The 22,859-nt window shown below is 48.0% G+C and overlaps 2 protein-coding genes across 4 annotated transcripts in view; both read left to right on the forward strand.

The window, feature by feature from the left end:
- Positions 1 to 14,539, forward strand: part of LOC103178451 (kunitz-type protease inhibitor 1) — a 30,777-nt gene extending 16,238 nt beyond the window's left edge. The window contains exons 2-10 of one of the 2 annotated variants that reach the window (XM_042338170.1): positions 1,911 to 2,062; positions 5,525 to 5,666; positions 6,288 to 6,458; positions 7,550 to 7,585; positions 8,389 to 8,514; positions 8,932 to 8,982; positions 9,699 to 9,869; positions 10,635 to 10,691; positions 14,287 to 14,539. In XM_042338170.1, coding sequence (XP_042194104.1) covers positions 1,911 to 2,062; positions 5,525 to 5,666; positions 6,288 to 6,458; positions 7,550 to 7,585; positions 8,389 to 8,514; positions 8,932 to 8,982; positions 9,699 to 9,869; positions 10,635 to 10,691; positions 14,287 to 14,474 — 1,094 coding nt within the window. In that variant the 3' untranslated portion in view covers positions 14,475 to 14,539. The remainder of the gene's footprint in view (positions 1 to 1,910; positions 2,063 to 5,524; positions 5,667 to 6,287; positions 6,459 to 7,549; positions 7,586 to 8,388; positions 8,515 to 8,931; positions 8,983 to 9,698; positions 9,870 to 10,634; positions 10,692 to 14,286) is intronic. The other variant, XM_042338171.1, reaches the window with a different exon arrangement.
- Positions 14,540 to 19,087: 4,548 nt separating this feature from the next.
- Positions 19,088 to 22,859, forward strand: part of LOC103178452 (pleckstrin homology domain-containing family G member 3) — a 74,793-nt gene continuing 71,021 nt past the window's right edge. Inside the window, exon 1 of one of the 2 annotated variants that reach the window (XM_007893202.2) lies at positions 19,088 to 19,159. The gene's annotated coding sequence lies outside the window, so the exon portion shown is untranslated. Of the gene's footprint in view, positions 19,160 to 20,249; positions 20,409 to 22,859 lie in introns of those variants that run through there. The other variant, XM_042337916.1, reaches the window with a different exon arrangement.

A 22,859-nucleotide genomic window follows, 5' to 3' on the forward strand; every position in this document is an offset into this window, starting at 1 on the left:
TCCATAGGTTCCTCTCTTACCTTACCATTCATCTGTGGGCTGAGTGAATTAATATCCGCAGAGGTCTAGACTGTCCAGACTGAGACTTCAGTGCAGTTTGGTGTTATGCTGCATTGTCAGAAGTGCCATCCTTCAGACGATGAGGCACAAAACAAGTTCCCATCCGCCCGCTCAGCTGGAAATTAACGATCCCGTGGCACTATTTGAAATTGATTTTAATTATTTGAAAAGAGAAGGGAGTTTCTCCCGATGTCGTGACTAAAAATCCTCAAGTTAAAATCGGTCCTCCCGACATGAAAGGAGCTACACAATGTAATGTTGTTGGTGTTGTTGTTATTCACTTCATGACTATGTGTGGGACATTGCACAAATTGGCTACAATGTTCACTTACAAGGTATACAGTGGTTAAATCCTATTTGAGACATTTGGATAATGTGCTAAGGTGCTACATTAAATGCAAGGATTATTATTAGTTACTTGTAGGCCATTTGGTTAGCCCAATTCTATCTTATCCAATATCCTCATGTGGGTTATTGATTACAATCAGGAGCGACCCCCCCCAATCTAGGTATATTGATGTCTAGAAGATGTGAAAAGCGCTATATCAAATGCAATGATTATTATTATTGAGATTAATTGTAAAATCTCCATCACTGACCTTCTAGCTCATAGTTTATGCATGTGTCAGACACCCACCTGGCTGACTAGGGAGGGGAGGAATCCCTATTAATGGCCTACAAATTGATGGGATTACCAGACAGGGTAAGTTTTATCAGCTTCCTGACACCAGCTATCTCGATTGTTATCAGTTCAGAGAAATAGCTACAACTCATTGAACATGGTTTCTGTGAAAATGCCAACCTAACTACATGCCTTCAAAGGCTCATCAAACACCAGCCAAGTGAAACGTAACCAGGGAGCATAACTTTGGCGTTTAACAATGTTAATTCTGGAAGGTTTTATTGGGAGGAAAGGGATCAGAATTTTTATCCTGTTGCCTGGTTAAGTGACTTGGGGGTGAGCTCCACTCTGTTAGACTCACTGTGTCGCATTAATTAATGAGAGTAATGTGGTGAACATGGATCAAATAGAAGACACCATATTGACAAGATCAAAATAAAACCTAGTTGTGAATAGGTTGGTAAAGGCTGCAGGTGTAATTAATACCAAGCTCTTAAGAATTTCAGAGCTCTCTTTCAGAGACCTTTTACAAGCTGATAAAGAGACTGAGCAAAGTCAATCCACCCAGGAAGTCCTCACAATACAGTGTAACCTGTTTTGGACTCTACCCTAACCTTTTATCTTCCTGAAAATATCAGACTCTGCTGGAACTGAGCAGAGCAAATACCTGCAAGTTCAAGTTCCATGGTGTTGGATGTCCTGGATGTATGACGCTAGGAAATCCAGACACATTGGCTTTACCATGTTTAGGTGGCATTGTGTGGCAGCCTGGTAGCACTCTCCCTTTGAGTCAGAAGGTTGTGGGGTCAAGCCCCACAACGGGACTTGGAATCGCATAGTTTAAGCTAACACTCTATGCAGTGTTGGGGGCGTCTTGCATTGTTGGAGTTGCAGTCCTTAAGATGAGACGTTAAATCGAGATCCTGTCTGGTATTCAGGTGGAAGTTAAAGATCACTTTGCACTCTTCGAAAAGGGAAGCGTTTTTCCCAGGGTCCTGGCCAATAATCCCCCAAATAATATTGGTTACTCGCTCCATGGCTGTTTGTGTGACACTTCTGTACGCTCTTTGACTGAATAAAGTAAAAGTCAGCCTTAGTGGCAGAGTTTTCCATGTGCCAACAGCACTCTATCTGAAAATGGTTCTTCTAGCCTCCTTTTAGCCTGTCCAGTGACAATCTTGAGTTCCTGCCTCTTATTAACAGATCCGCCGTTTCTCTTTTAATTTAGTTGACAGAAAACCGATAGCGAAACCCGGCTACGACCGCACTGTACAGCCCGATGAGAATGTGGTCCTGAGTGGATTGGAAAGCAGGGATGACCATGACATTATCAAATATGACTGGATCCTCGTTGAAGGAGACCCCAGTGTTGGCAAACAGGTACGTATGTGTGGGCAATCTGAAGCGCAACATGTACAGCTCCTCAGCGATTTGCAGCAACATCTTGCACTCATCTTGCACTCATCTTGCACCTTTCATGCCGGGAGGACTTCCAAAGATTAGCGCAGTTTGGGATTCAAAGTCGACATTGAAATAAGTTTGTCGTCCAGGCTGACACTCGAGTGGTGGAGAAACATTTCAGTGACCATCGAATGAGATGTGTTGCCAGCTGTTCAGGTGGATGTTAAATAGAATTATTGGAGAATGAGATGTAGGTATTTCTCCTTGTGTGCTGCAGAAAAATCTCCACGGATAATCAGTCATTCACCTTCATGGCTGTTTACAGGATCTTACTATGGGCTGCACTTCACATCAATTACAGTAAAATCTTTTTAAAAAATGTTGTCAGTCGGGACAATAAAATTTAAAATGACTTATGTGAAGTCCGTTTTGCAGGCAAATTCGTACAAAATCCGATTTCATCAATAATCTTATCTGCATGCGTAATTCAATGCAGTTGGTAAGTGCGCTTACTGTAGTTTGTCATTGCACAGGCAGCTGCTTTGAATCACTGGAAATGTAGTTTTGATCCATCTCCGCATGCAAGCTTACTGCAAGCATTGAACTGAATGGGACTCGTGTCCATGTACACGAGTACAATTACTATTATACAATTTTTAAAGATAAGATTTATGTGAGTTTTACAGCACTTGCAAAGTGACTCAAGGCGATTCAAAATGGAGATCTATGAAAGGCCAGCCCTTACTCGCTTGTGGTTTATCTGTAGAATAATGGAGGATCCTGAGAGTGAGATAAAGACTGGAGTTTGCAGTTAAGGTTTGGTACAGATCAAGGTGTATATAAACTGACATAGACGAGGGACGTATCTGTGCTACGCAATAGATCAGGTCTATTTATTTATTTGCCACACCTTTGTGGTTGCCCTGACTCCGAGCGACCAATTAAACAGCACCATCGGGGGTGAGGCTGGAGATTGTCACAAGAGGATTGCATCACTGCTCTGTCCATGTCGGGAGTGATGTTGTGATGCAGTGTTTCCTCTTTCCCCCTACCTTATCTGAGGTGTAACAATCTGCTGCGTTATTACTTCGCATTTGGATTTATGGTTACGTGTTGATGGGAAGATTTGTTTAACTGTAAAACGTAACAAACCAGCCAGTCTAACCAGCCCCGGCTGAAATGCCTGCAGACGAGCCCAAACTTGTGCCAATCTCTGCTTCAAACTCGGCTCCTGGTATTATCAATGTAACGAGCCCGGCTTGCTTACTGTCCTTTCCTCTTTACCTGCATGGTTTTGAGGGTCTCGGTGCCCACCCAGGAAAAGTAGATATACTTTCCAGAAGTTCTGTAGAGTATTGGTTAGACCACTCGCACTCAAGCGAGAGAACCTGGGTTTGATTCCTGCGCAGGGTGAAATTCTTGGTAACAAGCCTTACTTCTTTCATCTCTGTTTACCTAGGATCCCGTATGTTAGTCAATTGGGGATCGCTTTCCGTGGGTAATAATCCCTTCCAAATAAAAATAATAATCATTTGATCACTCAATCCACTAATGTTTATGGGACATAGTTGTGCACAATTGGCTGCCGCATTTAGCCCACAAAATATATCCAGTCAATTCACTTTATTCTCTGAAATGCTTTGAGATGTCTCAACGATGTGATTAGGTGCTATATCAGTTGCAAGGATTATTATCGTTTGGAGGGAAAAACTCCTGAATATGGAATTCAGCTGGATTGGTGCATTATTTGCTCTCTCTTCTATCGTGCCTCCCTGTTCTGAAAAGGACCAGCTCCTTTCACAAGTACCTTTGATTTAGCAAACCTACCTTTGTTTTGGTCAGAACAGAGTGCCTTCACATTGGATTCCTACCATCACAGGTGCATTTGTGAACCTTACAGATGCTCCTGGTCATTTAAGTAGTTAAAAGGAAATCCCCTTTTCCTTTTTTTTAAGTAAACTGGGCACGTTCACAATGGAAAAGGTTGAGAAGCGGTATGATTGCGGTTGCTAAAATTCTAAAGGGACCAGATAATGTAGACCATGAAAAGCTGTTTAATCCTGTCCAGAACAGTACACATTAGAATACATTAGAATATACAGCACAGAAACAGACCATTCGGGCCAACTTGTCTATGCCGGTGTTTATGCTCCACATGAGTCTCCTCCTGCCCTTCCTCAACTAAGCCTTCAAGCAAACCTTCTATTCCTTCTCCCTCATGTACTATTTAGCTTTCCCTTTGCTATTTGCCTCAACAACTCCTTGTGGTAGCATGTTCCACATTCCCACTACTCTCTGTGCAAGGAAATTTCTAACTTCCCTATTTGATCTATTCGTGACTATTTTATATTGATGGCCTCCGGTTTTGGTCTCCCCCACAATTGGAAACATCTTCCCTATATCTACCCTAACAAAACCAATCAGAGGACACGGCCTGTGATTGAAGACGGGTAAATTCAAACAAATCTGCGGAAACTTTATTTTCACTTTCACTTTACAATATATTCTGTGGAGCGCTTTCAAGACATCTCAACGACGTGATAAGGGGCTATAACAAAAGGATTATTATTAATAGTAGTAATTGTAAGTGTGTGGAATACAGGCTCACTAAAAAGACAGTAGCAGCAGCTATTGTCAATTCTTTCCAAAGCAAATTAGATCATTTTCTTTTCGGAAATAATATCTTGGGATATGGTATATAGTTTGGGACATGACATGTGCATGTGGCTGCCAGGATGGTGGAAGGTGAACTGGATGGACCTTGGTCTTCTTTCGTCCAGCAAATTCTTATGTTCTTATGTTCTCTTGGAGCCTGTCTAATCCCAGCATTAAGAGGGAGAAGGGGATGTCACTCTTGTGCAGGAATGGAGGTTGGTCACGTTTGACAGGCCATATCTGCTCAGAGAGGGGTTTTGGTACAGGGGTCTCTCACTGGGCAGGAGAAAATCTCCTGCTGGGCGTGGGGGTGTTCTCTGACTGGGTATAGCAGGGGGTCCCTGACAGAAGAGGAGAATTTCTGATAGGAAGCACGGCACTAGGGTGGGCGTAGGAGGGTTTCTCTGTCTCTGGATGTTGATGGAGAGGAGTCTCCTGCAAAGGGTGGCGGGGCGGGGGGAGTGAATGTCTGGGTAATGGTGGTGGGAGGGTGACATCTCCCGCAGAGTGGTCTTTGGGTAGTGTGGGGTGGGTGTCTCGTGCTCAACATGACTGTAGTGTTGAAGCCATTTAATCATAGTAATCCCTGCATTTGATATAGCATTGAGTCCCCCAGCAATGCATTGGTGCGTCATCTTAAACTGTGATTCCCAAGTTCGACGGGGGGTTGGGCTTCAACTCACAACCTTCTGACTCCCGAGACGAGAGTGCTCGCACTGCGCCAGGCTCTGATGCGCTTAAAACTCAGGTGGACTGGACTCACCATGCTGTCTATTTGCTCTTCAGGGCACGAAAAATCCAGACGAGATCGAGGTGACAAACCTGAAAGTTGGGCTGTACGTCTTCCAGCTGACAGTCACGGACAGCATCGGCCAGAATACATCAGCCAACATAAGCATCACCGTCCTCTCGCCTGCGCAGTCACTAGGTGAGTGTGAGACTGAGCCCAGAGGAAGTGACATGGCATCACATTGTGATATTCCCAACAGCAAGTGTTCATTTGGTCCTGCCTGGGTTGGCCTTTGGGATCAGCGTTTTCCACAGAGCCGCCAAAGTGTAAAGGAGGAACTACGAGTATTGCCCACAAAATATACAGTCGATTCACTTTACAGTGTACTCCGTGAAGCGCTTTGAGACGTCTTGAAGATGTGATCAGGCTCTATATCAAATGCAAGGATGATTTATTTATTTAATATTATTTATAACACTCTACGTTACGTTGGAGTTTATTTTGGGTTGAGTTTGTTCATTTAGGTTCTGTCCACTGCGCCACAATTTCTACGAAACATGTTTTTTTTCTTGTAGTTACCTTAGCTTACACTCCCTCCCCAATCCAAATCCTAGCTAACCATCAAATTATTGTATGTAGAATGTTGTTTCCGTGTTTGCCTGAATAACATTGACTTCATTTGTTGAATTACTTTTTAACTCTGTAAAGCCCTTGCAGGCATTTCTTGCTGGTTGCTATCTTAAGCGTTGTGAGGTCGGTGAGTTGTGTAGTATCGTGCTTTGATTCCTCGATTAACTCTGGACGTCCACCCTGTGACAGAGCACTGCATGGCGGATGTGAAAGTGGGTCTGTGTCGAGGAGCCTTCCCGCGCTGGGCTTACAATGGGAAACGTGGGGTCTGTGAGAAATTCACCTACGGCGGCTGCAAAGGCAACCAAAACAACTATGTGACTGAGAAAGAGTGCTGGCAGGCCTGCAATGGAGTCGGAGGTCAGTGCTGGTTTAATGTGATAAACTGTTATATTTTGTGGGCATTTCGCACCATATGTTCTGTGAAGCCCCTTGAGACGTCTTGATAACCTGATAAGGAGCTATATCAAATGCAAGAGTTGTTATACACTAAAACCCCAGCTAGCCAGACCAATGGGAGGAGAGATCCAGCCCGGCGAGCTAGAATTTCTGGCTAAGTGTAATTACAATATCAGTACAACAACAAATTTATACAATCTTTCACATCTGAAGACATCCCAAGACGCTGCACAGTGATGGGTTTGCATCCAAGCACGGGATTGGTATCAAGAGAGGTCGAGGGCAAGGGTGGTGGTGGAGTGGTGGTTTTCTCTTTGACCGAGCCTTCAGCTCCCCTCTCGATTCTCTTCCCCCTCCTCGCTCCCTCCCTTCCCTCCCCTCACCCTGACCATTTCCCTCCTCCTCGCTCCCTCCCTTCCCTCCCCTCACCCTGACCATTTCCCCCCTGCTCGGGTCATGACCCAACTGTGCAGCGCCTTGGGACGTCCTCCTGACGTGAAAGGCGCTTTATAAATGGAATCCTGTTGTTGTTGTTGTTGAGTGGTGGGGACTGGGGTGGAGGTATCAGGATGACCAAAGGCACAGTCGAAGAGGAAGGTCTTGAGACGAGTCTTCAAGGAAGCAAGGGAGGGGGCGAGGTGAAGGGATTCCGGGATGGAGTTCATGAGGGCGGGGGCAGAAAGGCTGAAGGCCAGACATATCCCTGACTACTGAAGGCCAGCAAGCATAGTGAGGCAGGGGGACATGATAAGAGAGTGGCCGTCGGCAGGCTACACGTATGTGAGCCCACCGGAAATGTTTTAAAAATGTTGGCTTTTGGGCCTGATCCAGCTAGGTACACATTCTGGATAGTCCGATAAGCCGGGAGGGTTACTGCAATATGATGAGACTGATGAGAGGTTTAACATGATGGCAAACAATGAGTGGTTTAGCATGATGGGAACTGGCATCACAGAGGTGTTGCCTTATCAGGCCTTGTGGGGGGAAGGGGAGGGGAGGAGAAAGAGTCTCAGGTTAAAGAGAAACTCGACTAACTTCTGTTTCTTTCCCAGTTGAGAAGAAGCCTACTGGCAGGGCGGGACTTCCACGTAAGTAACACCTCAGGGTCCCACCTCTGATACTCATGGCTACAGCATCATCCTTCCTCTCCATCACACTTTTGACTCTCTTGACCCTTCAACTGTTATAAACCGTTTTCTCAATCCACGACACTTTGTGGGACACTGCAGTGCGCAATTGTCTGCCGAATTTTGCCCATCAACTACACAGCCAATTCAGTTTACAGTATATTCTGTGATGCACTTTGACACGTCTCAATGATGTGATAAGGCGCTACATCAAATGCAAGGATTATTATTATTATTGGGACAGGCCCCCAGAGCAACTGTGGAACTGTGTTGGCCGGGGGAACATTCAAACGGCTTCAGGAAAGGAGGGTAAATTGGAGGAGCAATAGGCATGTGATTTGTGTGTAACAGTAAACAACAACAACAAATTACATTTGTCTAATGCTTTTTGGGTCAGCAGGACGTCCCAAGGCGCTGGATAGTCAAGGATTTGGACCCAAGCTGGCTGGTGGGATCGAGGGTCTTGAGATGTGCCTTGAAGGAGGCAAGGGGGGGGAATGAGGTGAAGGGACTGTAGGTTGGGGTTCCAAAGAGTGGGGGCAGAGGCTGAAAGCTTGACTCCCAATTGTGGGGTGGCTGACCAGAGTGCAGAACGAGGAGAGGACAGGTTGATATGAAGTTGGCAGGTCACAGAGGTAGGGAGGAGCAAGGCCGTGGAGGGCTTTGAAGACGAGGATGAGGATTTTGAACTTTAGCTTTTGAACTCTGAATTTAAAATAAAAGGTAATGCTGAGCTTGATGTCTGTCTGTGACTCTCCTGGCAGATTGCACGGGTGCCTGCTCAAGCCAGCAGTTCAAGTGTTCTGATGGCTGTTGCATCGATGCCAGTCTGGAGTGTGATAAAGTAGATCATTGCAATGATCATTCTGACGAGACCTCCTGCCAGCAACGTGAGTACAGAACCTCTGCTTATCTTACACATTACTCTGCTCGACCCCGGACTTTCCCGCCCACCCACCTTGGATTAGTTTCTCCTAAATCGGGGTGTACATATTTTAACTGGAGTTTACTGAAGAGCAGCTAATTGGGTCAATCATAGGAACAGGAATAGGCCCTTCAGCCCCTTAAGCCTGTTCCAATATTCTATTAGATCATGGCTGATCTGTTCCTCAACTCCATTTACCCGCCTTTCCTCTACAAGCGCAATTGGCTGCTCCGTTTCGCTCACAAAATATACAGTCAATTCACTTTACAGTATATTCTGTGAAGTGCTTTGAGACGTCTAGAAGACATGAAATGCGCTATATCAAATGCGAAGATCATTATTGTTATATCCCCTGTTACTCTTGTCTACTTTTACTTTTCAGTTGTAGATCGATTCGGAGACCTGCTAAAAATTGACGTCTCCAAAGAGAAAGGTTTGCCTTTCAAGTATTCTAGCGCAAATCGTTACACAACCAATTCTTGTTTGTTTTCTGTGAGAATCACATGAGTTATGCCTTTCGTCATTAACCTAAGACCTTAAAAAATGTAAGATCATGCAAAATTCTGGCTCCGTTCAGAAGATGGTTTTCGCACTTCTCTTAAAGTTGTTAATCCAAATGAATAACAACAAAAACTTGCATTTATATAGCAGCCCTATCGCAGGGTAGCATCTCAGAGTGCTTGTTAGGTGGAACCTGGGGGTGGGAAGGTAAATGTAAGCACTGTCAAAGAGGAAGATCTTCACGTGGGACTTGAAGGTGGAGATGGAGGGGGCAAGGCGGAGAGACAGAGGGAAAGTGTTCCTGAGTTTCGGGGCATAGTGGCTGAAAGTGCGGCCGCCGATGATGGAACGGGGAGCACGAGGGACAAGGAGGCAGGAGCCATTCAAGCAGAGGCGACGGGTAGTGAATTGGGGAGTAAGCAGGTCGGACAGATACAAAGGTTCCAGGCCTGAAGAGATTTGAAGATGAGTGTTTGGATCTTGAAATTGACCCGCTCTGTGACAGGGAGCAGGTGGAGGCTGGCAAGGACTGGTATTCGGCGATTAGTGGTGGAGTGACAATATTTTAGGGCTTGAGGTCATGAGGAGTTTTGAGACTGTAGGTCCTGTTTTGAAGATGTAACCTTGCAATCTCGCTCTGATTTGCAGTTCGCTGTGTGGAGCCCCCCATGACTGGCTCCTGCCGCGCCCACTTCATCCGTTTTTACTACAACCCCTACCAGAGGAAGTGTGAACGCTTCACGTATGGAGGCTGCAATCCCAACGGCAACAATTTTCAGGATGAACACGATTGCATGCTGATGTGCAGAGGAGTGACGGGTAGGAATCTACATTTCATTGGTTGAGCACTCAACATGTCAGCTGTTCCAGGGCTTGCTCTATTCAAGGGATATAGGGCAAAGGCGGGACATTGGAATTGAGGTATAGATCAGCTATGATCTTATAGAGTAGCAGAACAGGCTCGAGGGGCTGAATGGCCTAATCCTGTTCTTGTGTCCTCCGTTAATGAGTTTGAGCTCCCATAACAATTGGGACAGTATGAAATCATGGTCAAAGAGGAGGGTCTTGAGACGGGTCTTGAAGGAAGCAAGGGAGGGGGCGAGGCAGAGGGACTGTGGGATGGAGTTCCAGAGGGTGGGGGCAGAGTGGCTGAACGCCCACATACCAATGATGGGGCTGGTGAGGTGGGGGACTTGAATCAGGCCAGAGCCCGCTGAGCGGAAGGAGCTGACAGGTTGGTAGGGGGTTGGAGGTCACCAAGGTACGGGAGGGGAGCAAGGCTATAGAGGGCTTTGAAAGTGAGTGTAATGTGAAGCCAGTGGAGTCGGGCAAAGGAGGGGATGATAGCCTCACGGAGCCTGGTGCGGGAGAAGACACGGGCTGCAGAGCTCTGGATGATCTGCAGCCTATGGAGGGAGGAGTTGGGGAGGTCGATGAGCAGTGAGTTTGCAGTCAGGTCCTCACGTGGGACCCGAAACCACAAACTTCTGACCTAGAGGCAACAAGAGCAGCATCAACCACAGGGTGCATCATTCGGGATTGCGGTAAGTGTGACTCACGCAGCGTTAATGTTTTATCTCCTAGAGAAAGACGTGTTTTCACGAGGACTATTTGAAAGGCAGGGGCAAAAGGAATCCAATGGTGAGTGTCTCGTCTTCCAACTGGGCTACTAATATCAAGGATGTTTTTGTTGCATGGGTAATTTAACCATTTGATGAATTTTAATGCTCGTCAAAGTGAGTTGAATGAGCAGTTTCCTGTGTTTAAGGTTGAGCACTACAAAGACAGGTGCAGCATTAATAATGTTAATAATCCTTGCATTTGGTAAGATGCCTTATCGCATTGTTGAGACATCTCAAAGCACTTCGCAGAATATATTGTAAAGTGGATTGATTGTGAGTGAAACACAGCAGCCAGTTGCACATAGCAGTGTCCCACAAACACTAGTTATGCCTTTTGGCGTTAGCCGAATACCTTAAAAAATGTAAGTGGATTGAGTGACCAAACTTTTAAAAGTTGGGGGAGGGATTATCAGTCCCATTCCACATGGATTGTGGAAAGCAATCCATCAATCAACTAACGACCAGGTTCCTACTTAGTGCTAGGTGTGTGGAGTAAGGAAACTTGCCTAAGTTTTTTCCATGCCTGGGAATCAAACCCGGGTCCTCTCACTTGCAAGGCGCTAACCACTACGCTATGGGACTCAGTCTCTATACAACAACAACAACTTGGATTTATATAGCGCCCTCCACGCTGGACGGCGTCTCAGAGTGCTTCACAGTAACAGATCCCGGGGTTGAGCCGGGGGGGGGGGGGGGGGGCGAAGAATAATATAATAATAATCCTTGAATTTGATATAGCGCTTTTCACATCTTCTCGATATCTCAAAGCGCTTCACAGAACAGACTGTAAAGTGAATTGACTGTATATTTGTGGGCGAAAGAAGGTGACCAAAGGCGCTGTCGAAAGGAAAGGTCTTCAGCCAAGACCTGAAAATAGGAAGAGAGGGAGTGAGGTGAAGGGAGTGAGGAAGGGAGTTCCAGAGCCTCGTGGCATAGTGGCTGAAGGCACGGCCGCCAATGGTGGAGCGGAGGATTCAGGGGACAAGGAGGAGGCCAGACCCGGTGGAGCGAAGGCAACAGACGCTGTTGTGAGAGAGAGGAGGTCAGAGAGGTAGGGGGTGCAGAGTAGTGGAGGAATTTGAAGACAAGGGTGAGGATCTTGAAGTCGATGCTCTCTGGGAAAGGCAGCCAGTGCAGTCAGGCAAGGACTGGGGTAATCGGGGAGCGGAGTTTGGTGCGGGTAAGAATGCAGGCGACAGAGTTTTGGATGACCTGGATTTTATGAATGATAATGGAGGGGAGACTGCCGAGGAGGACATTTGAATAGTCCAGCCGAGAGATGACAAAAGCATGGACCAGGGTTTCAGTGGCTTTTGAAGTGAGGTATTGACTGAGACAGGCGATGCGTCGGAGGTGGAAGAAGGCAGTGCCGGTGAGGGACTGGATGTGGCGGAGGAAGATAATTGGGGGTTGTGTACAGGTTCACAGAGTTTTAGGGGGTTCGGGTAGGTGGAGGAAGTGAGAACTGTGAGATTTTAGATGTTGACGAGAGCCAAAGAGTATGACTCCCATCTTGCCAACATTTAGCTGAAGGAAATTTGCGCTCATCCAGCCCCTGATGTCTGGCTGGCAGGCAGTCTGACAACATCAGGGGACTGGGGGTCGCAAAGTGAGGTAGAAAAATAGAGTTGGGTGTCGTCCGCATACATGTGGAAGTGTACCCCATATCTGCGGATGACATCCCCCAGAGGGAGCATATAGATTAGGAAGAGGAGGGGGCTAAGGATGGATCCTTGGGTTACCCCGCAGGTAATCGGGTGAGAGCGGGAGGAAAAGCCGTTTGTGTACATGTACTGCTGGCGATTCGTGAGGTAGGACTCGAACCAGGCGAGTGCGGTCCCACTGAGGTGGATGACGGAGGAAAGGCAGTGGAGGAGGATGGCGTGATCGACTGTGTATAAAGGCAGAAGTACAGCCATCGCCATATCAGTGTAACATCCCATTTCTGGCACCACTCATTCTGTGGTCAGTTTATTTTTGAGCTGTTCCTCAACTCATTAAAAGTAGCAGGTTTTGGTGTGAAACAAACCAAGTTATAGCAGAACTGCTTTTATCCCATGACTTGAGACTGTTCCCAGAGGTTAAAGGTTTCCACCGCCATGTACGCTAACTCCATTTATCCTCACTCCCCCCACCCCCCCCCACCCCAATGTGCACTACCTGACTGCACATCCCTATTTTTCTGTTCTGATTTGAAGTTGTATGATAATAATCTTTATATTTGATACAGCGCCTTAGCACGTCGTTGAGACGTCTCAACGCGCTTCACAGAATATATTGTAAAATGGATTGACTGTATTTTGTGGGTGAAATGCTTGCATTCTACTTCATGTTATTGAACTATTCATGTTATTAACGTAGAATATTTCAAATGATAAAGGGATTCAATAGGGTAGATCCAGAGAAACTATTTCCTCTGGTTGGTGGGGGAATCCAGAATAAGGGGGCAACATCTTAAAATTGGAGCTAGGCGATTTAGAGGTGAAATTTTCAAGACTGAGGTGGATAGATTTTTGTAAAGTCAGGGTATTAAGGGATATGGAGCAAAGGTGGGTAAATGGAGTTGAGGTAAGATCAGCCATGATCTAATAGAATATGAGAACAGGCTCGAGGAGCTGAATGGTCTCCCCCTGTTCCTATGTTCCTAGAATGAGTGGGATTTTGGCTTCGAGCTGTCAGGTGGGACAGGGAGTGAAGGAAGATACTTCTATTTGTCAGATGAGATCGAGTGAGTTAACATTCCTCGAAGCTCCCACGTACCTATTTCCTGTTCCTCAGGCCCAAGGGCTGATGTAACCTGTCAATGTGACATGGGCTTGCTTGTAAGTAATTGAGGTTTGAGCCCCAAAATATACATACCAAACGATCCAAAATGCATGCGAAATGCTGGCGGGCTTATTTCAAAATGTCAGGCAGCCTTCCACGCAACCAATGTCTGGCTTCCTGATCATGGTCACCAGGAATTAGACTGGCAACCTATGTTGGAGCTGACATCACTTTAGAATTGTTTGGTGTGTGAATAAACAGCCACCAGTTTAATTTTTTGGGTGTGTCTTGACACGTGTGAAAACCCAACACCGTGCTTAAGAGTATCCAAACTCAAACTGAAAATTCCATACATCCACCAACCCATGGAAATCCCAGAGATAGATTGTTGGAATGGATTGTGCACTCTCTCCCTGGAGCCTGGAGGCTTGGGGACCTCAGGGTGTGCATTGAGGGGTAATGTTGGAGTCTAACCAACCAAAACACAGAGCTTACCATTGATATCGTGCGCAGAAGAATTTAATTTCCTGCGATTCAAATGCGATCCCAACACTTGCCAGTAACTGCATGTGTGTCGATGGGTCAAAAAGCATTGAATCATGGGAAACGTAGTCTTGACCCATCACCGCATGTGCACTTACCAGCTGCATTAAATTATGCATGCGCCTTGTAGCTTACCGGTTAAATTGGATTTCATATGACTTACGCAGTTTGCCTTGGCTTTGCATAAGTCGTATTAAATGTTGTGATCCTGACTGATACGACTTATGTGAGTTTTACTGTATAGGAACTGTTGTGAAGTTTTCTCTCTAACTCTCCCTCTTGCTCTCGCTCCATGCGGTCTCTAGCTGGCGTTGCCATTTTGATAGTGCTGGCGATCTGCATCCTGGTGGTCCTGGCTGTCCTTGGCTATTACCTGATGAAGATGAGGAAGAAGAGGAATCTGCGAAGGCAGCAGCCGAGTGCCGCCAGCTCCACGGGTTCCACCGCGGATGACACAAAGAAGCTGATGGCCATGGACGCAAAGCCAGTCTGATTCCTGGTGACCAGGAATTCTCATTGACTAGCACCATTGGACTGGGGGTTTGGGTGGGGGGGGAGCGGGGAGGGGGGATGGAGGGATTGTGGGGGGAAGGAAATGAAAGTCTAGTTTAATATTTTTTTTGAGTGTGAGGATTTGGTACAGATAAATGCCACCGATGTGTTGGCAAAACCCATTTGCGTGTTGTTTTGAAATGGACACTAGCTTTCTCGTACCCGCCTAGAATAAGCCACTTGCCCCAGTTCACATCTTCAGCTCCGACTGTCTGCATGGCACCTGGGTAAATGGGAGGGGGAACAACAGTAGAATTAACAAGCTTTTGTCTCCTCTGCTCCCCTTTCCTCTCCCCCCACCCCCAACCCAACCCAGCTTATCTGGCTGGGACCCATGGACAAGAGGCCTCAAGTCTGCTCTCGAGTTTATTGCACCCGTGAACCATACTGTTCCACTGCATAGATGAATGTAGACTGTATGCATGATAATCCAGGCTGGAGTGTGCCAGGATCACTCAGTTCATTTTCAATTGGAATTTGACTATTGTTCATATCCTGAGCCCAACTCTTGACAAAGTGATCTCTGCCTGGAGCAGTTGAGGGCAGCTTTGGAACACACCCCACATTGTGAGGGTGGGGGGTGGGGAGGCAGATTTGCAAAGGTGGAATGCTGTGGGTTACCTTGGTGAGTTTGAGGCCTGCCGTGAGCTCCCTCTAGCCAAGATCGTGGAAGTCAGGTTGCTTCCGAGCACTGTTCTGGTGGGTCAGTCTGGCTCACCTCCAGGTATCTGCAGGATACTTGTGAATCTATTTACAAATCCCATGAATTAGACTCCACTGCATGAAACTTGCAATAAATAGCCAGCACAAGAGCTAAACCTTGATGAGATGTTCTTACTCCCCACCCACCCCCCACCCCCCAGGTACTGAGTAGCCAACTTTGGGAAGTTGCCATTCCCCCCTCCCCACCTCACCTCCTCCCTTTCCAAAATCCTCCAGAATAGAGACGAGGAATTTGATGATAGGTCGGAGACTAAACAGTGGTAGAAATGACCTTCCTCTTGTTGCTCCAGTATCTATGATTTGTGCCCATTTCCCACCCAGCTCTGAGCTCCCATGAAATTGCTTCCCAGTGAATCCAACCATCTCTTTTAGATGCTAAATCTCGCTATGTTAGTTTTTCTCTGTATCCTTACAGACAGCCACTCCTCTCCTATTCCCACTCAAACCACATCTCTTAGATATTGGAACACATTGCATTTCCTGTTTCTGTGGCATTTTTCCATTTTGAGGAGACGCCAAGCGTGAAAAGCCTGGGAGGAAAATCCCATGGATTTCTGCATGTTCCCTTCCTCCAGGTAGTTCAGCAGGTTTATCCAGTGAATGTAGCTGATCCCCATAGAGTGGGATCAGGTTCGAATCCAGGGCTAGGGTTAGTTGATCTCAGACAGGGCAGCAATTGAGGGCTACAATGGAGTTAAGGCCAAAATTCACCCACCTCCTGGGGTCAGGTAGAGGAGAAAATCATCCATCTCCTCTATTTGCTTCCCAGAGACCAATGCTGGACAGAATGTATTGCCAATGTGTTGCCAATACTCGGTATCAAAGCTCAATGCATGCTGTATAGAATGGGGTGAGTTTCCAGAGGTTGCCTGTGCAACCATACTCCAGGAGAAGAAAAATGTAGTTTTCCCATCTCGGGAGGAGGTGAAAAAAATATTGGGAAGGGGCCTTGTTATTAGCAGCCAGATTTTACTCCTGTCCTCCACTATGGATGGGGCCTTTAACCTTAGGCTGGTCACACTGACATCACTGAGACACAGAGCTTCCCATTAGGACTTTGCTCAGCTCCAGCTCACACTTTCCTTTGAAATTTATCTATTTTCTGGTCGCACTTCCACAGCTTTTTAACTTGGTCGGTCAGACTGCACTGCGCTGTGGCTGGATGTGTTAAGATGTCTTTCTGGTTAGAGTTCCCCACTGGCTCTTGTAAGATGCACTTCCGGTACAAGTGTGATGATGCCCAGAATCTGGTTGTGATTTTTTTCCCGCTGAGCTGAATATTCAGGTATCTGCTGTATTTTGTTGTAAAGTCATTCATTCTGTGTAATTTCTTTGCAAGTTTCCACATTTCCAAACCCCTAATTCATGCGCAAGTTTAATCTTTTATTTCCTCTTACAGCTTTTTTTTATTTGTACATTAAATTTTATTTGTACCCCAACAATCCACACCTCAGATTTTGTTCATGTGAAAATGTCCTTGGTATGCGTGTGTGTGTGTGTGTGTGTGTGATTGATTCCATTTCTCTTCTACTTTTTTGCCACTTTTCCTCCCCTTTCCTAAAGACACTATCAGTTCACAGTCATTCCCACAGGCACCAACAACCTTCAGTCGCTCGTCCAACTTGTGATGATTCTCAATCCATAGCACTGGTGCATCAATTAACTCCTTTATTCTCTGCTCCCATTACACCAACCACAAACCCACACCCTGGTGCCCTTGGCGGTCTCGGTTGTCCAGTTCCTGAGCCCAGACGGTCGGCAATACTAGAGGGCACTGCTGATGACAACACAGGATGGGCTTATCAGCAAGATTTGGAAAGGCAAACCCGTCACTGGGGGCAGGGAATTCTCCCATTCAGCTCCTGTTATCCCTGCAAGCCAAAGCTCTTAACATACCTAACTTGACCTAGCTGGACAAGCAGTGGGAAAGTTCGCCAGACAGCGATATCAATGGCAAGCTATGCGGTTTTAGCTGCTTAGACTCCAGCAGTACCACCAACGCACATCTTGGGGTCTCCAAGCCTTGGCTCTTGCCAACACTGCGCCTAATACTTTCTGGAATTAGGTAAGCGGGATGCGTCCATCCAGGGAGAGAGAGTGCATTCCATTCCAACAATCTATCTCTGGGATTTCCATGTATGAGTGGGATGTATGGAATTCTCAGTCTGGTTTGGATACTCTTCAGCACGGTGATGGGTTTCGTTGGCCCTTTTTAATTGCCTTTTGCTTCTTAAAGGTAACTTCACAAGTAATTCTTCATACACAGGAACGCGAGTGTTGGCAAAATACTTCACCTCGAAGCACAGCAGTTGGCCTGTGAATTTCCCATCAGTGGGGCTTTGGAGTTCTTTTGCATTCCCATTACCTGGTCCAAGTCTGAGCCTTTCGCTTAAAATACCTAATAATAATAATCCTTGCATTTGATACAGGGCGTTGTCCAGGATAGCGGGGGGAGCCATGGGATTTTCTAACGCGGGGGTGAACTTTTCCTGGGTTTGGCACCGCAGTCACTAGGTGGCGCCAATCGCACACAGTGTTTTCTGAGCAGTGATTGCGAAGAGATTGTATAACTCGGGAGACATCACAGCTTGGTCATTTCCAGCCACTTTACAACAACAACACATTACATTTCCATGTCAGGAGGATGTTCCAAGGTCCTGGATAGTCAGAGATTTGGACCCGAGCTGGGGCTTGGGATCGGGAGGGAGGGTAATAATAATAATAATAATCCTTGCATTTGATATAGCGCTTTTCACGTCTTCTGGACGTTTCAAAGCGCTTCACAGAATATGCTGTAAAGTGAATTGACTGTATGTTTTCAGGCGAAACGCGGCAGCCAATTGCGCACAGCAGTGTCCCACAGTGGATTGAACTGATCAAATTATTATTGGGTTTTTTTCTTGAGTGATTATTATCAGGCGTGCGGAGTAAGGAAACTTGCCCAAGGTCTCGCTCTGCCGGGAATCGAACCCAGGTCTCTCGCTTGTGAGGCGAGCGCTTTAACCACTGAGCTCCAGGACGCCTGTAGGGGGTTGGAGGGTGACCAAAGGCACAGTCGAAGAGGAGGATATATCACTTTACACTGCGTGCTCTCACCCTGCCTCCACTTCTAAATACATACGACATTCAGTTTAATGTCGGTTTAACGTCTCATCCGTTCTTTGGGAAATTCCCAAAGCGCTTCACGGGATATATTGTAAAGTGGCGTAACAGGATATTTTGCGGGCGAACGAGGTATTCCTGGTCCTCAAAAAAAAAACTGCCCGAAAGCTATAAACAGATTTATTATAATGATAATAATAATATTCCGTGGGTGGCGTCTCGGAACGCTTAAGATACATAAATACGTTGGTTGGGATATGAAGCCTTAAGCGGTAGAGATAAGTTAAACGGGGGTCGAGCTATCAGCGGGTTACGCTGGTTAAGGGACAATCAACATTGAGCCGAACGGCCTCCGCTGCGTAATTCCACGGTTCGGTAGAATCGTACGGAATAGGGGACAGTCGGGAGGGGGTCGGGCTGGGGGGCTGCGGTACGCCGGTGAGATAAGCGCTCCCGAGTGCAAGTTGCGGCGGCGGTGGTGGTGGTGGTGGGAGGAGGAGAAGGAGGAGGAGGAGGAGGAGGTGCCGGTGAGGAAAGAGGGAAAAGAGGGGAAGAAAAAGTTTTGTGTGAGTGAGTGGTGTGTGGGAGGAGGAAAAAAAAAGTTTTTGGGAAAGTTGGGCAGTAGTTGTCGGGAGACTGCGCAGTGCGCGTGTGCTGTCTGGGAGTCAGGGACACAGACAGGGACACAGGGAGCCCCGGGGGGTGGGGGGGGGGGTCCGGAGTCGGCAGACAGACAGACAGACAGACCTGAGCAGAGACACAGCGGCATTGCTGGCGGAGCCCCGGAAAGCCCGAGTGTGGGTGAGTGAGTGAGTGAGTGAGTGAGTGGCTCAGTCCGTCTCACTTGCGCTCTTGCGGTTTAAGTTCCCGGAGGCTGCGCTGTGCTGGGAATGTGGCTTATCCTGGGCTGAGCCCTGGGCTGGACTCCGGGCTGGACTGTGTTGAGCTGGTTTATGCTGTGCTGAGCTCTGGGCTGAGCTGAGCCCTGTGCTGGGCTGAGCTGGGCTGTGCTGAGCCCTGTGCTGGGCTGAGCTGAGCCCTGTGCTGAGCCCTGTGCTGGGCTGAGCTGGGCTGTGCTGAGCCCTGTGCTGGGCTGTGCTGAGCCCTGAGCTGGGCTGTGCTGAGCCCTGTGCTGGGCTGTGCTGAGCCCTGTGCTGGGCTGTGCTGAGCCCTGTGCTGGGCTGTGCTGAGCCCTGTGCTGGGCTGTGCTGAGCCCTGAGCTGGGCTGAGCTGTGCTGAGCCCTGTGCTGGGCTGAGCTGTGCTGAGCCCTGAGCTGGGCTGTGCTGAGCCCTGTGCTGGGCTGTGCTGAGCCCTGTGCTGGGCTGTGCTGAGCCCTGTGCTGGGCTGTGCTGAGCCCTGAGCTGGGCTGAGCTGGGCTGTGCTGAGCCCTGTGCTGGGCTGAGCTGTGCTGAGCCCTGTGCTGGGCTGTGCTGAGCCCTGTGCTGGGCTGTGCTGGGCTGTGCTGAGCCCTGTGCTGGGCTGTGCTGAGCCCTGTGCTGGGCTGTGCTGAGCCCTGAGCTGAGCTGTGCTGAGCACTGGGCTGGACTCCGGGCTAGACTGTGTTGAGCTGGTTTATGCTGTGCTGGGCTGGGCTGAGCTGGGCTGGAATGGGCCATTGCTGCTGGACAAGCTGAAATATACCCCTTCCCTCTATCAGAAGGAGCTTTGCCCTGGTAACTGAACTGGAAGACATGCTGTTGATGCTGTAAAAGTCCCTGCTCAGGAATCACTCCATTACCTCAGCTTTCCAGCCTGCTTTTTTTTTGCCAAGTTCCTTCCCTCTCTTCCCTGAGGACTTTTGGACTCTTTCTCTCCCCCACTTCAAACCCCCCCCCCTCTCCCCCCCCCCCCCCCCACAGATAAGCTCTCAAGTGTTTTTTTTCTCCTGCCTTGGTCAGCCAGCCAGATGTTTACGTGCCCACAGAAAATCACTGTGTCTTTGAAGAGCGTCTCCTAAGCCGAGCTACTGTGAGCTCCCTGTCCGTCTGTATGTCTGTATGTGACAATGTGCTCGCTGATCGACTTGCTGTTGTTATTCAAGGATTGACGGTAAATATGGCTTTGGTATTGGACGTGAAAGGGTTGGTGGTGTGTGTATGGGGGGGGGAGAGGGCAGGGGAGACACACCGTCACACTGTCAAGACCAGTCCTGCCCTCACCTGCTGTCTGTCCGCTCACACATTCCAGCGGAGGGCTGGAATTTGGCTCTGTGCAAACCGATGACAGTCGAGCGCCTTGGGACGTCCTCCCGTGAAAGGCGTTGTGTAAGTGCAAGATCTTGTTGTTGTTGTTGTTGCCCCCCCCCACCCCCCCAAGAAAAATAAAGTGAGCAAAATATACAAACTATTCACTTTGCAGGATGTTCTGTGAAGCACTTTGAGACGTTTCAAAGATGCTATTATCAAATGCAAAGATTAATATTTTTATTTGGGCTGGAGTTTGCCCCTCTGTAACCCACCCCCCTCTTGTAAGCTCGGCTGAGATCAGCTAACTAACTGCTCTGCGCTGTTTGCCAACTCTGTTTCAAATCTCAACCGTTCGGCGCTCAAGTTAGTAATGTTCCCCTTAAAGGGGCGGTGTCACTGTCTCAGAGCAGAACCTGAGCAGCAGTATGATTACAACAACTTGCATTTCTGCAGCACCCTTCACGCGGGCCAGGATCTTGGAGCACTTAACAGTGGTGGAGCCTGACTCCGAAGTGGGGGGAAGTAACTGTAAGCTCGGTCGAAGAGGAAAGCCTTAACGTTCTTCAGGGACTATCAGCTGCCTTGGCCCAGTCAGTCAGAGAGAGAGAGAGCTCTAAACTCGTACCCTCAGGAGGTCACTGTTGGGGTGCTGAAGGCATCGCTATTGATACAGTAGAGCAAGGCAATGATGGTGAGGCTGCTCCTTTAATGTTTGCCAACGCTCACAAATAGACGCTGTGACCTCGATCACATTTCTGTTTGTTCTGTGTTTACTGGTGAGTGTCCTTCTCTGTAAAGACATTGGCAGAGAATTTGTTTACAGCACAACCACGCCGGGTGGGGGGGGAAGGAAGGAGCTCGTCCTTGGATTAGCTTCTCCCAGCACTCCCCCCTCCATCCCCCCATCTCAGCCCTCCCACCGCCACATCCCATCCCAACCACTTGTCAGTTTCAGGAACTGCAGTCAGCAGCCCTTGTGATTGCCTCCCAATTTCACCTTGCAGGGTCTGGGCAGAGGTCTGATCTACTGTCACTGGTTACATTTGCCTTGTAGGAGGTGTGCGACTGGGTTCAGCTGGACAACATTTCTATAGTGCCATTCACATTGAGAGGATGTCCCAAGGAACTGGATAATGAGGGATTTGCATCTGAGCTGTGGGTTGGGATCAAGAGGGGTGGAGACAAGGAGGTAGTGGTGGGAGGATGACCGAATGCACAGTCAAAGAGGAATGTCTTGAGACTGGACTTGAAGGAAGTAAGGAAGGGGCGAGGCGAAGGGACTCTGGAATGGTGTAGGCAGAAAGGCTGAAAGCCCAACCGCAGATGGTGCAGCGGGCAGGACGCGGGAATGTGGAGCAAGGCCAGTGCTTGCCGAACAGATAGGTAGTCAGGGTGTGGAGCTGCGAGGAGAGGATTGGAGAAAGCTGAGCCAGAGGTGATGAATGAGGGCCTCCGAAACAGTGAGGATGAGGTAGGGGTGAAATCCTAGACATATAACATAGCTGGAGCCCATTGTAACCAGGGGATGGGATTGTTGGCAGGAGGCAAGGCCGAGGGAGGAGATGGAATCAAGAGATGGAGTGGGAGGGAGTGAAATTGCTAGTCAGGGCATGGGATTGGCCAGACTGGGGTACCCCTGGGTGAGACGTGGAATGTGCCATTTTTGTATTATGTGTTGCTCAGTCCTGCCAACCGTTCCTGCCCTACACAATGCCTCTAGGCTACAAACAAGGCTTTGTTGGTGGGAGAGAGAGAGAGAGAGGCGGGGGTGCAGGGCAGCTGATGCAGTTTGTATTAATAGGACGCGTGTTAAGGCATATTATTTAATAGGAAGTGAGTTTGGACCGCTCTGCAGGAGCTCTGACTGGAAGCTCAGTGGGGAAGGAAGACCAGTATGTGCGGCACTGTTGCCTGGCTCCAGGGCGGTGCGTATACGGGCTCTTTGTCTCTCCGTACCTCTCTTCTTGCATGCTCCCCCCACCCATCCCCTTATTGCCTGGTAGATAACATCTTCAATCAGGCTTTGACTATGAGGAGAGTGATGACTGGCATTCCAATATAATCGGAGCTAAATTGTCAGTCAGGGCAGCCACTCGACAGCTAGTGTTTAGAGCCACCTGACGTGCTGATGCACAGTGTAGAGGGAGATTTGCTCTATATCTAACCCGTGCGCTAGCTGACCTGGGAGTGCTGGATGGAAGTGCAGAGGGACAGCTTCCCTTCTATTATTGTGTGCTCTGCAATTTTCTTTGGTTACAATATGTGGATTAGATTAGAAAACACACATTGTTTCCAGCGGTAATCTGCAGGGCCA

The sequence above is a fragment of the Callorhinchus milii genome, unplaced genomic scaffold (genome assembly GCF_018977255.1).
Source record: "Callorhinchus milii isolate IMCB2004 unplaced genomic scaffold, IMCB_Cmil_1.0 Scaffold9, whole genome shotgun sequence".
Taxonomy (NCBI): Eukaryota; Metazoa; Chordata; class Chondrichthyes; order Chimaeriformes; family Callorhinchidae; genus Callorhinchus; species Callorhinchus milii.